The 14,271-nt window shown below is 46.0% G+C and overlaps 1 protein-coding gene across 1 annotated transcript in view; it reads right to left on the bottom strand.

Annotated features, from left to right (window-relative positions):
• The window catches only part of LOC132819587 (nesprin-1-like), a 182,456-nt gene that overhangs the window by 63,296 nt on the left and 104,889 nt on the right, over window positions 1-14,271 (bottom strand). The window contains exons 5-7 of the mRNA XM_060831158.1: window positions 9,586-9,678; window positions 9,305-9,483; window positions 4,216-4,412 (exon numbers count right to left, since the gene is read on the bottom strand). Of these exons, the coding sequence (XP_060687141.1) occupies window positions 4,216-4,412; window positions 9,305-9,483; window positions 9,586-9,678 (469 nt within the window). The remainder of the gene's footprint in view (window positions 1-4,215; window positions 4,413-9,304; window positions 9,484-9,585; window positions 9,679-14,271) is intronic.

The raw sequence follows: 14,271 nt of genomic DNA on the forward strand, positions 1-14,271 counted from the left end.
TCCACCACTTCCTTTGGCAGCTCATTCCATACACGTACCACCCTCTGCGTGAAAAAGTTGCCCCTTAGGTCATTTTTATATCTTGCCCCTCTCACCCTAAACCTATGCCCTCTCGTTCTGGACTCCCCGACCCCAGGGAAAAGACTTTGTCTATTTATCCTATCCATGCCCCTCATAATTTTGTAAACCTCTATAAGGTCACCCCTCAGCCTCTGACACTCCAGGGAAAACAGCCCCAGCCTGTTCTTGGGCCAAAGGGCCTGTTTCTACACTGTAGGGAATCTAACCTAATCTAAAAAGCCCCAGTATGGAAGAAGCACCAATCCTGTCTTTAGTCCAATACATTCTAAAGTAGTCACAGTCCTCAAAGCTCCAACTGGGAACTATCTAAGGTCAAGTAGTGCAGAAAACCTAAAGATTAAGGGGCTGGGAAGGTGGGGATAGAATCCGCCCCAATGATGCAGTCACATAAATATGTAGAATAGTTCATGGATTTCAGGATCCAGGTGTAAGCAGAGGTGGCTCAAGTGGAACAACCACGGTCTGCTATTTTCAAATTAATGTATTTATAAATCAGCGACCAATTCTGCAACCACCACGTCAAACCAGGCCTGGAACATTCAGAAATACAGTCAGAGTACAGTAAATTTTGAGCTATAGGGAGAGATTGAATGCGCGAGGGCTGTTTTCCCTGGAGTGTCGGAGGCTGAGGGGTGACATTACAAAGGTTTATAAAATCATGAGGGGCAAGGATAGGGTAAATAGACAAGGTCTTTTCCCTGGGGTGGGGGAGTCCAGAACGAGAGGGCATGGGTCTAGAGTGAGAAGGGAAAGATATGAAAGAGACCTAAGGGGCAACCTTTTCATGCAGAGGATGGTACGTGTACGGAATGAGCTGTCAGAGGAAATGGTGGAGGCAGGTACAATTACAACATTTAAAAGGCATCTGGATGGGTATATGAATAGGAAGGGTTTGGAGGAACATGGGCCAAGTGCTGACAAATGGGACTAGATTGGGTTGACATGGACTAGTTGGACCGAAGGGATTGTTGCCGTGCTGTACATCTATATGACTCTATGACTGTAAGTAGATTGTTTACAGTGAAGAGACTGGAAAGAAATTAAGATGAAACACAGGGGTTGAGTAGTTCTGAGAAAATACACACTTACAATGCATGAAGGAAGAGCACTGATTGGTTGGCAATTAGAGTCCACACAACCAATCAGTGCTCTCTCGTCATACAGTAGAAATTGTTGTTCCCCTTTACAGGGGTATTCTTGCAAATTGGCCTGATGAGCTCAAGGTAAAAAGCTTTGATAAAGTGTGCACTTTCTCAGAAATAGTATAGATGCAAATATATATAGAGATTACCCAATTTTAGTTGGGATGCATTGATTTAATGTTAGGTTAAGTGGACGTTATTAAAAATATAACCACAATTATTTCCATTCCAAAGGATGCTGCTTTTTGTAAACTCTATGAAATGCTGATATGTTCTCTCTGGCATTTGGAAATTAGTTTCTCCAGAAACTGCTGAGTTAGTTTGCTTTGGGAAAAACCAGTGTGTGAATCTCCATGAATAATTTGCTGATTGTCTCATTCTTAGAAATTATTTGATGAAAAGTACTTTCAAAATATAAGTACAATTTAAAATCCTATGTAGCCGTAGATATTGTTTGCTATTACAATAGCTTTTCTTTGTATCAAATGATGATTTTAAGAAAGCAGAGTTTTCAAAAAAAGAAAACAAAAAAAATGCAACCATAAGAACTCCTCAGGGTCTTTTAATGTGGTTTTAGCATTAGCAGTATCGGGCACATTAGCAATGTGCTAAAGAAGTTATATATTCCTGTATTCCTGATGAACGGCTTTTGCCTGAAACGTCGACTTTACTGCTCATCGGATGCTGCCTGAACTGCTGTGCTTTTCCAGCACCACTCTAATCTAGACTAAAGGAGTTATATGGCTATATACACATTATTGTCATGTTCACAGGATGTAAGTCAGAGATTCCCTACATTGTGAAAGTAAGCCAATCAAACTGACAAACTGAACAGTATCCCACCCAGTCGCCTACCCTATATTTACTATGGCCAATACACCCCCCTGGCCTGCACATCCCTGGACACTACAGGGCAAATTTAGCGAGGCCAATCCACCTAAACTGCACACCTTTGGACTGTGGGAGGAAACCGGAGCACTCGGAGGAAACCCACGCAGAGACGGGGAGAATGTGCAAACTCCACACAGACAGTCGCCTGCGGCTAGAATCGAACCCAGGCCCCAAGGGGTGTCAGTGCCAAACACTGAGCCACCGTGACACCCTAAATGGCTGTGTTTATTATCTCATCAACCTGTAAGTGGAGAGAAGATATTTCCACCTGAACATAATACCAGCCTGAGCCAAACAGCCTGTTTCTGTGCTGTAAATTCAAAAACACTATGTGCTAAATCTGACAGTACAAACATGTACCAGAATCGAGGTGGTCCTGAATGTACAGGGCAGCAAAGTCCCAAATTCAAAGTGAGGGTTCACACACTGCTCTGAGTGATGAGAGAGGATTACCTGCCTGCCTTAGCCACGGTAGGTACTGCTGGCTGAGACTGAACCTTCAATGGCGTTCCTGAATTTGAAGAAATTCTCCATCAACAGGCATCTCAGAAACAGCCTGCCCTTCTAATGCATCTATCTCACACCCTCATGAGAACCCAGATCACTTTCCAGCAATTAATTATTCTTCGAGACATTGGCATGATTTCAGAAATGAATGCCTGCCTAATTGTCTTGTTGGGTTGACGAAAGGGAGGTGCTATAGATTAAGGGTTAAATGTTAGATTAGATTCCCTACAGTGTGGAAACAGGCCCTTCGGCCCAATAGGTCCACACTGACTCTCCGAAGAGTAACCCACCCAGACCCATTCCCCTACCTTTACCCCAGACTAATGTACCTAACACGATGGGCAATTTAGCATGGCTAATTCACCTGACCTGCACTTGCCTGGATTGTGGGAGGAAAAAAAACAATGAGGTAAAAACAATGACTGATGCTGGAAATCAGATTCTGGATCAGTGGTGCTGGAAGAGCACAGCACTTCAGGCAGCATCCAAAGTGCAGCAAAATCGACGTTTAAAGGGCTTTTGCCCGAAACGTCGATTTCGCTGCACTTTGGATGCTGCCTGAACTGCTGTGCTCTTCCAGCACCACTGATCCAGAATTGTGGGAGGATACCAGAGCAAACCCACACAGACACAGGGGTGAACATGCAAACTCCAGACAGACAGTCACCCAAGGTGGGAATGGAACCTGGGTACCTAGCGCTGTGAGGTAACAGTGCTAACCACTGAGCCACCGTGCTACCCACAAACGTCAGCCAGCATCTTGAGACACATCCACTGAAGCCCAGGGGTCTCAGAATAATGCCTTATCTAACATACAGCACCACCCTCCCTGACAATGCAGCACTCCCTCAGTACTGAAGCTAATAGCGCACTCAACTTCTGGACAATGGGGTTGGGATTTGTCCCAGTTATTTGCACTGACTCTGCCCGGAAGACCTCTTGAATAAAGCTGGACTCCCACTGGTTTGACCGTGGCTGAAAGGGGTCATCATAGAAGAGCTGAGCCCAGAAGAGGGCAATCAAGATTAAGCACATTCTTACAAAACTAGCTAGCCCCATTCTGCGGCTCTCTCCCCACACACTTACAATCTTTGTCTCCTTCGTGCCTTTATTCAATTCCATTTGAAGGTGACTGTTGAATTTGCATCCACAGTCTATCAAACACAGCATTCCTTAGCCTTTCACTTGGGTTTTTATAGCACTGTTGCCTCTCTCTTTTTTAACCAATCCCCTTAAGTCTGCGTATTCTGGTTGCTCACCCATCATCTGTTGGAGATTATTTCTCTTTACGGACTTTATCCAAACCCCTCATAACTTGACAATCTCCCCTTTCCTTTCTCTGCTCTAAGAACAGCAATCCCAGCTTCTCTGGTCTATCTACATAACCTAAAAACCTTATCCATTGTATTATTTTCACATCAAACCATGTGAGTAAATCTCTCCTGCACATTCTTCAAAGTCTTTATGGCCATCCTAAATCCACAGGATGTTACGGTCATCCTTAATCCCTTTGGAATTCCAGGAGATTCCCAACCTGATAATACTGTCAGGTTTAGATGGAGCTGCAAACTAACCAAGAGCCAAAGTCAGGTACCTTCAGGATCCAGGATCCTCGGAATTCCCAGGTGATTTTCAGCGATGGAGAAAGCACTTTCCAAGTTTTCCCGGTTCGACCGGCTCCGGACCTTCTCCAAGTCTGTCAGATCCGGGCGGATAGCGTGAATGACGGAATGAAAGGCGAATCCACTCCTCCAGCTCTGCCCAAAATCCTTCACCTCGATACCAATTCGCCTTCAAAACAGACAGCACGCGCTTGTGAGCAGCCACGTTACATTAGAACACTTGAGGTGAAACCCTACAGGGGTCAAAGGTCAGAGGGCAGAGCGCAAAGAGTAGAGTCACAAGCCACAACGAAGCTCCCCCCCCCAACCACCAGATTTCTATAGGCTGGAAACCAGCCCCAGGGATGGAGGGGGTTGCAGGTCAGATCTGCTGAAATTTACTAGCTTCCCCATGACCTTCCTTGACTGTTACAAACAGCCACTGTCCAGTGAATTTGTGCACACCCTCACAAAGGGTTGGAGCTTAGGAGAATCCCTGGGCCATCCTAGAATTCTGATGGAAGGTGAAAACCCATCCGCTGGATATCAGGAAGACTCCATTCGGAGGTCTTTTCAACCTCAACACTCTCAGGAATCTTTAAAGAAGCAGCTTTTGTTGTTTCCATTGCCCTTCTCTCTTTAATCTAACAGTGAGCTCAAAGACAGGGCACCATTCTCACAAATAGGAGCTGCTTCAAGGCCAACCACTAACGCCTCCGCACGCTCCATTTAAAATCAAATTGAAAGCTGTGCATCCAAACTGGGAGCTGAGCCAGGCCACGCACCTAAAACAGCGCCACGGGCCTGCGCTACGGTTCCCTGGGTCCCACCCTCCAGCCCATTGCAGGCCGTTTTCACAGAGCCAGGCATTGGGAATCCACACCCTGGGGCAGAAGTGGGAACTGCAGATGCTGGAGATTAGACTCAAGGCTAGAATGCTGCTGGAAAAGCACAGCAGGTCAGGCAACATCCAGGGAGCCGGAAAATCGACGTTTCGGGCCAAAGCCTTTCATCAGGAGCCCATTCCTGATGAAGGGCCTTTGCCCGAAATGTGGATTTTCCTGCTCCCCGGATGCTGCTGTGCTTTTCCAGCATCACTCTAATCCTGAATCCACACCCCGATGCAGCCAATGCTCCATCCAGGTCTGAAGACCAATGAAAGAAAGCCCAGTGGGATCCTTCCATTCAGCCTGCAAGGTTCCCACAGGCCATAGGACAGGTTTAGCCACTCAGAGGCAGGCCTCACTCACACCCTGGATTTTCCCTTTGTCCTCTCCCAAAGGGATGGCCTGGCTGGACATTCACTCATGGATTAAGGAAATCATTGGCAAGGCCTGCATTTATTGTCCATGCTTAATTGCCAATTAAGAGTCAACCAAATCGCTGTGGCTCTGGGGTGACATGTAGGCCTGACCAGGTCAGGATGGCAGATTCCCTACCCTAAAGGTCATAGAGAACCGGGTGGGTCTTTACAACAATTGTTAGATGCTCGCCATTAGACTTTTCCTGTTTTAAAAGTCAAGGGGGAGAAATTGAGGACTGCAGATGCTGGACACCGCAATCAAAACGTGTTGTGCTGGAAAAGCACAGCCGGTCAGGCAGCATCTGAGGAGCAGGAGAGTCACCATTTTGAGCAGAAGCCCTTCATCAGGAATGTCTGATGAAGTGCTTATGCTTGAAATGTCGGTTCTCCTGCTCCTTGGATGCTACCTCACTTGCTGTGCTTTTTCAGCACCATACTTTTTGACCTTAAAAATCAAGGCCCAGTTTGAAATTAGAGAACTCAATCTGGGCTGTAGGGTGCCCAGGCGAAAGATTGGGTGTGAGGGCGCTTTAAAAGTACATGACCTTTTTTTTGGGAGGGGTCAGGTGTCAGTGGCACAGACTAATCCAGCTCAGAGACCCGATCGCTGAGGCCAACAGAGCCCGCCTACCTTCAAGTGTCTCTTGTAGCCCTCAGTGTTTGAACCTCTCCTCCCACCAGGCCTACTCAGCAACTCTCCCACACTCCCACCATCTCCCCACGCTTCAGTCTGGCCTCGCACCAAGTATGAAGCATTAAATGGGCATCCCAAACGGCAGCAACACATTTGGGACGTACGACACAAATCACGGTGATGAAGAGCATAGGACAGTCCTGCACAGTAACAGGCCCTTCGGCCCACCAAGCCTGCACTAACATGGGACACCTATCTGCAACTATAAACCTCCTGCCTCCACACTATCCATATCTCCTGATGCTGCCTACTTTGGTGTGCTCTTCCAGCCTCCAGCTTGTCTACTTTGGATTCCAGCACTCGCAGTTTTTTTTTGTCTCTATTCATGTACCTGTCTTAAGTCTTGTATTGGCTTTCACCTCTGGCAGCACATTCCAAGCACTTACTGCCCTCTGTATAAAAAAAAGACTCTCACATTCCCTTTAAACTTACCCCCTTTTACCTTAAACCCATGCTGCCAAGTATTGACATTTCTACCATGGGAAAAAGACTCCATCTGAGGTCCTGGGGAGTGTTGCTGAACAAAGAGACCTTGGAGTGCAGGTTCATAGCTCCTTGAAAGTGGAGTCGCAGGTAGATAGGATAGTGAAGGAGGTGTTTGGTATGCTTTCCTTTATTGGTCAGAGTATTGAGTACAGGAGTTGGGAGGTCATGTTGCGGCTGTACAGGACATTGGTTAGGCCACTGTTGGAATACTGTGTGGAATTCTGGTCTCCTTCCTATTGGAAAGATGTTGTGAAACTTGAAAGGGTTCAGAAAAGATTTACAAGGATGTTGCCACGGTTGGAGGATCTGAGCTACAGGGAGAGGCTGAATCAGCTGGGGCTGTGGGGTGACCTTATAGAGGTGGTTTATAAAATCATTAGAGACATAGATAGGGTAAATAGACAAGGTCTTTTTCCAGGGGTGTGGGAGTCCATAACTAGAGGGCATTGGTTTAGGGTGAGAGGGAAAGATATAAAAGGGACCTAAGAGGCAACTTTTACACTCAGAGGGTGGTACATGTATGGAATGAGCTGCCAGAGAAAGTGGTGGAGGCTGGTACAATTACAACATTTAAAGGCATTTGGATGGGTATATGAATAGGAAGGGTTTGGAGGGATATGGGCTGGGTGCTAGCAAATGGGACTAGATTGGGTTGGGATATCTGGTCAGCATGGACGAGTACAGCTCTATGATTCCATGACTCTTCTGATCCTGACCGTGCCTTTCGTAATTTTGTAAATTTCTATCAGGTCTCCCCTCTGCCTCCGACGTTCAAGAGCAAACAAAGCAAGTTTGTCCAATCTCTCCTCGTTGCAAATACCCTCCAAACCAGGCAACATCCTGGTAAATCATTTCAGTACCACACTAAAGCCTCTTTGATTGAATAGTCCATGAAGGGTTTGAATACTTTGTCACAGCCTAAGCAGGGAGAGAAGGAAATAGAAAACAATGATATTTGGAAATGAATGTACAAATTATACTCGAGCTCCATTGAAGGATGCAGCCCTTGTCAGACCATAATGTCGCACTCATACATCTTACCAGTTCTTCCTTCTGGGATTTTCACCTGAAATTAATTTGTCTCACTGATGCAAGGTTGGACACATGCACGACTTTCAACCAGGGGAATTAGGAGGTGTTGCCTCAACTGAGGCCAGATCCTGAACTGCTGCGTTCTTCCAGCACCACAAATCCAGAATGAAGCCAGATCTTATCCAGCTAAGGATAATACCAGAACACCAGTCATTTGGGAACAAGGATATTTTGGTACCAAACTAGGAAGGCTGAAGCAGGAGGAGCTCAGATTCCACATCCTCCCTTTTCTACCTTCCAATGAAATGACAGTTGATCTGTGGCCTAACTCCATGTAGCCACATTCCACTTGGGAAAGGGTGACTTCAATCTCAGCTCTAGTCCCTCGGCCGGAGTGGAGGGATGATGTCGGCACTGAGATTGCTTTTCCCACACTCTGATCACGGCTTTGCCATTTTCTGGGCAGGGAGGTGGGGAGTTTGAATCAAATTACCTCCCACAGAAAAGTGGCAATGTAAACTGGAAGTGATATCACAACCGGGCCCTCAGCATCTCCCAACTCCACATACTCCCCCAGACCAGACACTGAGCACTAGTGACAAAGAGTGGAAGAGAAGGAAGTCAGGCAGACAATGTAGGAAAGGAAAGATAGATAGACAGACAGACATATAGATGGATAGAGACAGACAGATGACGATGGAGGTAGAGAGTGGGAGGTGAAGAGAAATATAAAGAGAAACAGAGAGATTGAGATGGAGAAAGGAAAGAGAGAGAGAGAGAGGGATGGAGAGAGAAATTTGATGAAAGAGATTGAGATCGAGAGAATGAGATGAAGTGACAGACAGAGAGAGTGAGACAGAGACAGAAATGGAGATAGAGAGAGGGAGAGATAGAGAGACAGAAAGAGAGAAGGAGTGATTTAGAGATAGAGAGAAATAGAAAGTGCAAGAACTAAAGGAAAAGAGAGCAAGAAAGAGCTAGAGAGAGAGAGAGAGAGAAAGAGAGTAGACTGCATTTTCCGTCTGTGAGTGAAAAGTAAAAGTTGGAACTGTTTCTGGGTCCCGAACCTGCCCTGGGTAGTAAATGGTCAATAACTGAGATATTCAATAGGGCATCACCTTCATTGACATAGCAACAAGATCTCTGTCCAGGTAAAGGTAGTGGGAACGCCATCAAGGCTGCAGGATCAATCAGAGTTCTTCCAGTAGAGGGTGATAGAAAGTAAGTCAAGGGTGAGGGATGGCAGGCGGGCACTTTAAGATCTATCATCAAAGACTCTGCAGCAGGGGCCACCACCCCGGGTGGGAGATCCTGTCGTCAGGGTAACGTGGGAATGTTTCTGCACTGGGGCCTACCTCGAGGAACAGGGCCCCTGTCAGCACACGGAGCTGGATGGCAACTGAAAAATCTCACCCTGACATCTGATCCCAGTCCCAGAGAGAGCTGAAAATCTGAACTTCAGGCCCAAACACAACAGCAGCACAAAATGTCAGAAAAAAAAAACAAATGATAACTCAACGCACGTCATCTGCTTATCCACTGGAAGGAGGTGTGAAGTGACACTCACTTTCCCACAGTGTAATGCACCCATTTCAGGAGAGCCTTCTTGGCACTGCCCTTGAATTTGGTGATGACCTTCCTCTTGGACGGGGGGCTCCCAGTCTCGGAGTTGGCAGCACTGTCCACAGAGGAGGTGCTGCCGGAAAGCGATGACAGCAGCGACAGATTACTGGTCAGCTCCTCGATCTGTGGGTTGGAAGAGAAACCATATTGAAAAGAACACTGGTCCCAGAACACCCAGCTGCTCAGTCAAACATGGGGTGCTGTAAAGAGACCCAGAATTCCAACCTGGAAGTACAAGATGATGGTCCAGATCAAACCCAGCACAATCGATGGCCTCCCATCAACGATGTCAGTGGAATTGATGTTGACCAGTTTAATCTGTAAGGAAAATGCAGTTTGTTTTCAACATCCCATTGTGTAATTCACAAATCCTCCACAGAGTGAACTTAATACATCATACCGTAACTTCTGTCTTTAACAAACTCATCTCCATGACTGCTATTTTTGCTCCTTCACGCACCATATGGCTCCTATGGAAGTAGTTGGAGGCTGAGAGCTGACCTTATAGAGGTTTACAAAATCATGAGGAACATGGATAGGGTGAACAGACAAGGTCTTTTCCCTAGAGTAGGGGAAGCCAAAACTAGAGGTTTAAAGTGAGAGGGGCAAGATTTAAAACGAACCTATGTTTTCACTCAGATGGTGGTGTGTGTATGGAATGAGCTGCCAGAGGAAGTGGTGGAGACTGGTACAATTTAAAAGGCATCTGGATGGGTATATGCACAAGAAGGGTTTAGAGGGATACGGGCCAAGTGCTGGCAAGTGGGACTAGATTACTTTAGGATATCTGGTTGGCATGGACAAGTTGGACCAAAGGGTCTGTTTCTGTGCTGTACGTCACTATGACCCCATGACTCTAGGAAATGGTCTTGCCTCCCTTGGCCATTGTTAAAAAATAAAATGAAACACTGTTCATTTACATAGCACCATTAGCAACATCAAGACATCCCAAATGACTTCGCTACCAATGAGGTAAACTGTCCCGCTCCCCACCCACAAGGTGAATGTGAGGAATCCCATGGAATCCTACAGGGAAGATAGTCTGGTCACCTCGCCAAACTACTTCATTAGAAGTCTTAATCTAATCGCTGTTTGTGGAATTTTTACTGATGCGACGATGCTGTGGTTTTAAGAGGGGCGTTTTGTCCTGGTTTATTTTACAGAGAGAGTGAGGAACAGGCGCCGAGCAGTTCTGAGAAGATAAACAGCTTACAAAGTCTTGGGAGTTTTTCAGTCAGAACAATAGAAGCAGCCTGAATGGGTGTGGTCGAGTGCTCACAGAACCAGCATTTCTGGTTGCTCTCGCGGTCTTGAAGGGGTGGAAGCTATTTTTTCCCTCTCTCGTTTACAGCCAAAACTGAGTATTCTCTGCCTGCTATGGAAGTCGCATGTGAGACAATCCGTTTTCTGAATTTACCTTTTGCCAAGGGTGTGTTTATGAGATGTTACTAGATTGGAACAGTTAATTAGTAATAGGTCCTGTGTCTATTATGTTGTCAAGTTTTTCAATAGTGTTGTTATTCTAATTCCTTCTTTCTTTTGTTGTATTTTAACTATAGTGAATAAATAAAGTATGTTTTATCTTAAATCTACAGTTTAACCAATTGAACCGCAACTGGAACACAACACCTTATATTTACCTTTAAAATATTTTTAAAATTAGGGTCTAGACTATCTCCTGAATACTTTGAAGGGGTTGGTCTGGTCTCTAACACTGTGCAGAATTTGGATCTGTATATGCCACATCATACACAGTGACATGGTGGCTCAGTGGTTAGCACTGCTGCCTCACAGCACCAGGGTCCCAGGTTTGATTCCAGCATCGGGTAACTGTCTGTGTAGAGTTTGCACATTCTCCCCGTGTCTGCATGGGTTTGTTCCAGGTCCCACAGTCCGTCGATGTGCGGGTTAGGTGAATTGCCCATGCCAAATTACCCGTAGTGTTCAGGGATGTGTAGGCTAGGTGCATTACTCAGGGATAAATGTAGAGGAATAGGGAAGGGGAATGGGTCTGGGTGGGTTACTCTTCAGAGGGTTGGTGTGGATTTGTTGTGCCTAATGGCCTATTTCCACAGTGGAGGGATTCTATTATCTTCTAAAAGATAAAGTCACCTTAGTAGATCATACAGCTGCTCTCTCACAGCAGAGAGGACAGGTGGTAGTTTCACCCGAGAGTCTCTGCACCTTAGATGAGGGGAGAGGTTGAGAAGGAGGGTCCTTCATGGTAACTTCTGCTGGTATGGGAATTGAACCCCCGCTGTTGGCATCCCTTTACATTGCCAACTGAGCTAGCCGAGCCCCCACTGCTGCATTACAATGGTTCACAAATACTACATTGGCTTTCGGACCAAGCTGGTGAAAAGATGTGATAAAAGTGCAATTATATGAACCTGACTCTTCCTTTCAAAGTTACCTCAAAGCAAAAAAAAATTAAAACACATCTGAAAGCTCATCTTTCTAAATAAAAAGAAAGGAAAATTGCCATCAGCAAACCAACGCGGAGCGCTGTGTTCTGAGATCGTTTGAAGGCATCTGTCACTGAGAGCACTAAATTAACCAAGGAGGTTTCAGTGAGGAGGAGGCCTGTTCTGCTAATGGTAACTGCTGACAAATCTCGTTCACTTCAGGGAGAGATACTGAAGGAAGCTAGGCCAGTAATAGCACTCAGCAGTGAAACAACTGTGCATTTAAACATCTCAAACAGCAATTAAAATAAACAACACTCAGTCAGCGCTGGAAATATTCGAAAAATAGCAGCAAGTTTGATCAAAGAGGTAAATTTTGAGGCGGAGAGGTTTCTAGAGGGCATCTCAGAGGGTGGGGTGTGGGTGGTGAAGAACTGATGTTGAATTTCAGGACATGTGTAAATTTCCACTTGAAAGACAATGACACATGCGAGATTCCATTTAATGAACAGCAGGGAATGAGTATCTGTGTATTGATGATTTGCCACCGATGGAACACATGAAACAGCAAACAGCACGTTACACAAACACAACCAGGCCGGAAAAACGGGTTTTGTGATATTGAGATGACTGACCGGTGATCCTCTGTAGACCGACTGGCAGCGTGACAAAAAGAATTAAAGACAATTCGCGTTTGGTTAGTCAAATGCTTTGCTCTGTCTGCATGCAACACAACCGTTAGCTGTTCCATCCCAACTGTTTACAAAGGTCTATGTCTTCGGTGTTAATTTCACAAGTGAATCTGTCAGCTCTCGCGGGCTCCTCTCAACTTGCAACTAGACCCTTTCACTTTGCAACATCTTTCGTGTACAGCTTCCTACCAGCAATGTCAGTTCGTGAGTACTGAACAGTTTCGTATGATTTTCCTTCTTCAAGCTCAGAGCCTTAACCTGTTTGCTTCAAATGCATTAACCTTCAGGATGCCTACAGCAGCACAGAAAGGGGAAGTCAGTCAGCTTGTCAGCCTAGCTCTGTAATTCAATTAAATCCAGGCGGATCTGTACTCCAACTCCATTTGCCACTGCTCCACCTTACCTCACAAATATCCATCGATCTCACTCCTGAAAGCTCCAACTGACCACCAACTCCAACAACCATCTGGTGGACAGCATTCTAGACTTCCACAATTTGGATGAATATGTGGTTACTCATGAACAGTTGAGTTCTAATTTTAAGGTGGGCGGCACGGTGGCACAGTGGTTAGCACTGCTGCCTCACAGCGTCTGAGACCCGGGTTCAATTCCCGACTCAGGTGACTGACTGTGTGGAGTTTGCACGTTCTCCCCGTGTCTGCGTGGGTTTCCTCCGGGTGCTCCGGTTTCCTCCCACAGTCCAAAGATGTGCAGGTCAGGTGAATTGGCCATGCTAAATTGCCCGTAGTGTTAGGCAAGGGGTATGGGTGGGTTGCGCTTCAGCGAGTCGGTGTGGACTTGTTGGGCCGAAGGGCCTGTTTCCACACTGTAGGTAATCTAATCCCTTGTCCTGAAGTCCCATACCAGAGGATATACTTCCTCTGGGTCTACTCTTTCGATTCGACTTTTAACATTTTAAACATCTCAATCTACTTCCTCGAAAGAAAAACAGAAATTGTTGGAAAAGCTCAGCAGATCTGGCAGCACCTGTGGAGAGAAATCAGCGTTAATGCTTCAGCTCTAGTGACTCCTCCTCAGAGCTGATGGACGCTAGGAAAACGTTGGATTTCTTTTCTAAACACAAGCTATGTTTAGCGTGTTGGGAATATGATGGTATTCCCAGCACCCCTCCCCCAAATCCCCTCCCCCCCTACCTTTTATCTCAGCCCGCCTGGCACACCAGCCTCATTCCTGAAGAAGGGCTTATGCCCGAAACGTCGATTCTCCTGCTCCTCGGATGCTGCCTGACCTGCTGTGCTTTTCCAGCATCACATTTTTCAACTCTGGTCTCCAGCATCTGCAATCCTCACTCTCTACAAGCTATGTTTACATAACCTCTCCAGAACTTAACTGTTTAAGCCCATTATATCATTCTGGCTGGAATGATAAAACATTGTGATTTTAGTTATAAAATGGTGGGTGTCCAGGCCATTATTAGCCATTATTTTGAATTCGATCTGAGTTGGACAAGTTTCCTGGCTCTCTCAGCAGGAGCTTTTTTTTATTCATTAGCGTGAGGTGGGCAGCTCCTGTGAGGCCAGCATTTATTGCCCACCCTTAATTGTCCAGAGTGCTGTAGGTCTGGTGTCACATGTAGGCCAGACCAGGTAAAGATGGCAGATTTCCTTCCCTGAAGGACATTAGTGAGCCAGGTGAGCTTTTCCAACAATTGACAATGGATTCGTGGTCATCCCTAGACTTTTAACTCCAGATATTTATTGAGTTCAAATCCGACCATCTGCCCTGGCAAGATTCGAACATGGGTCCCCAAAACACTAACTGGAGCGTTTCAGGGAACACCTTGGGGACACATG

Source organism: Hemiscyllium ocellatum, chromosome 10, assembly GCF_020745735.1.
Source record: "Hemiscyllium ocellatum isolate sHemOce1 chromosome 10, sHemOce1.pat.X.cur, whole genome shotgun sequence".
Taxonomy (NCBI): Eukaryota; Metazoa; Chordata; class Chondrichthyes; order Orectolobiformes; family Hemiscylliidae; genus Hemiscyllium; species Hemiscyllium ocellatum.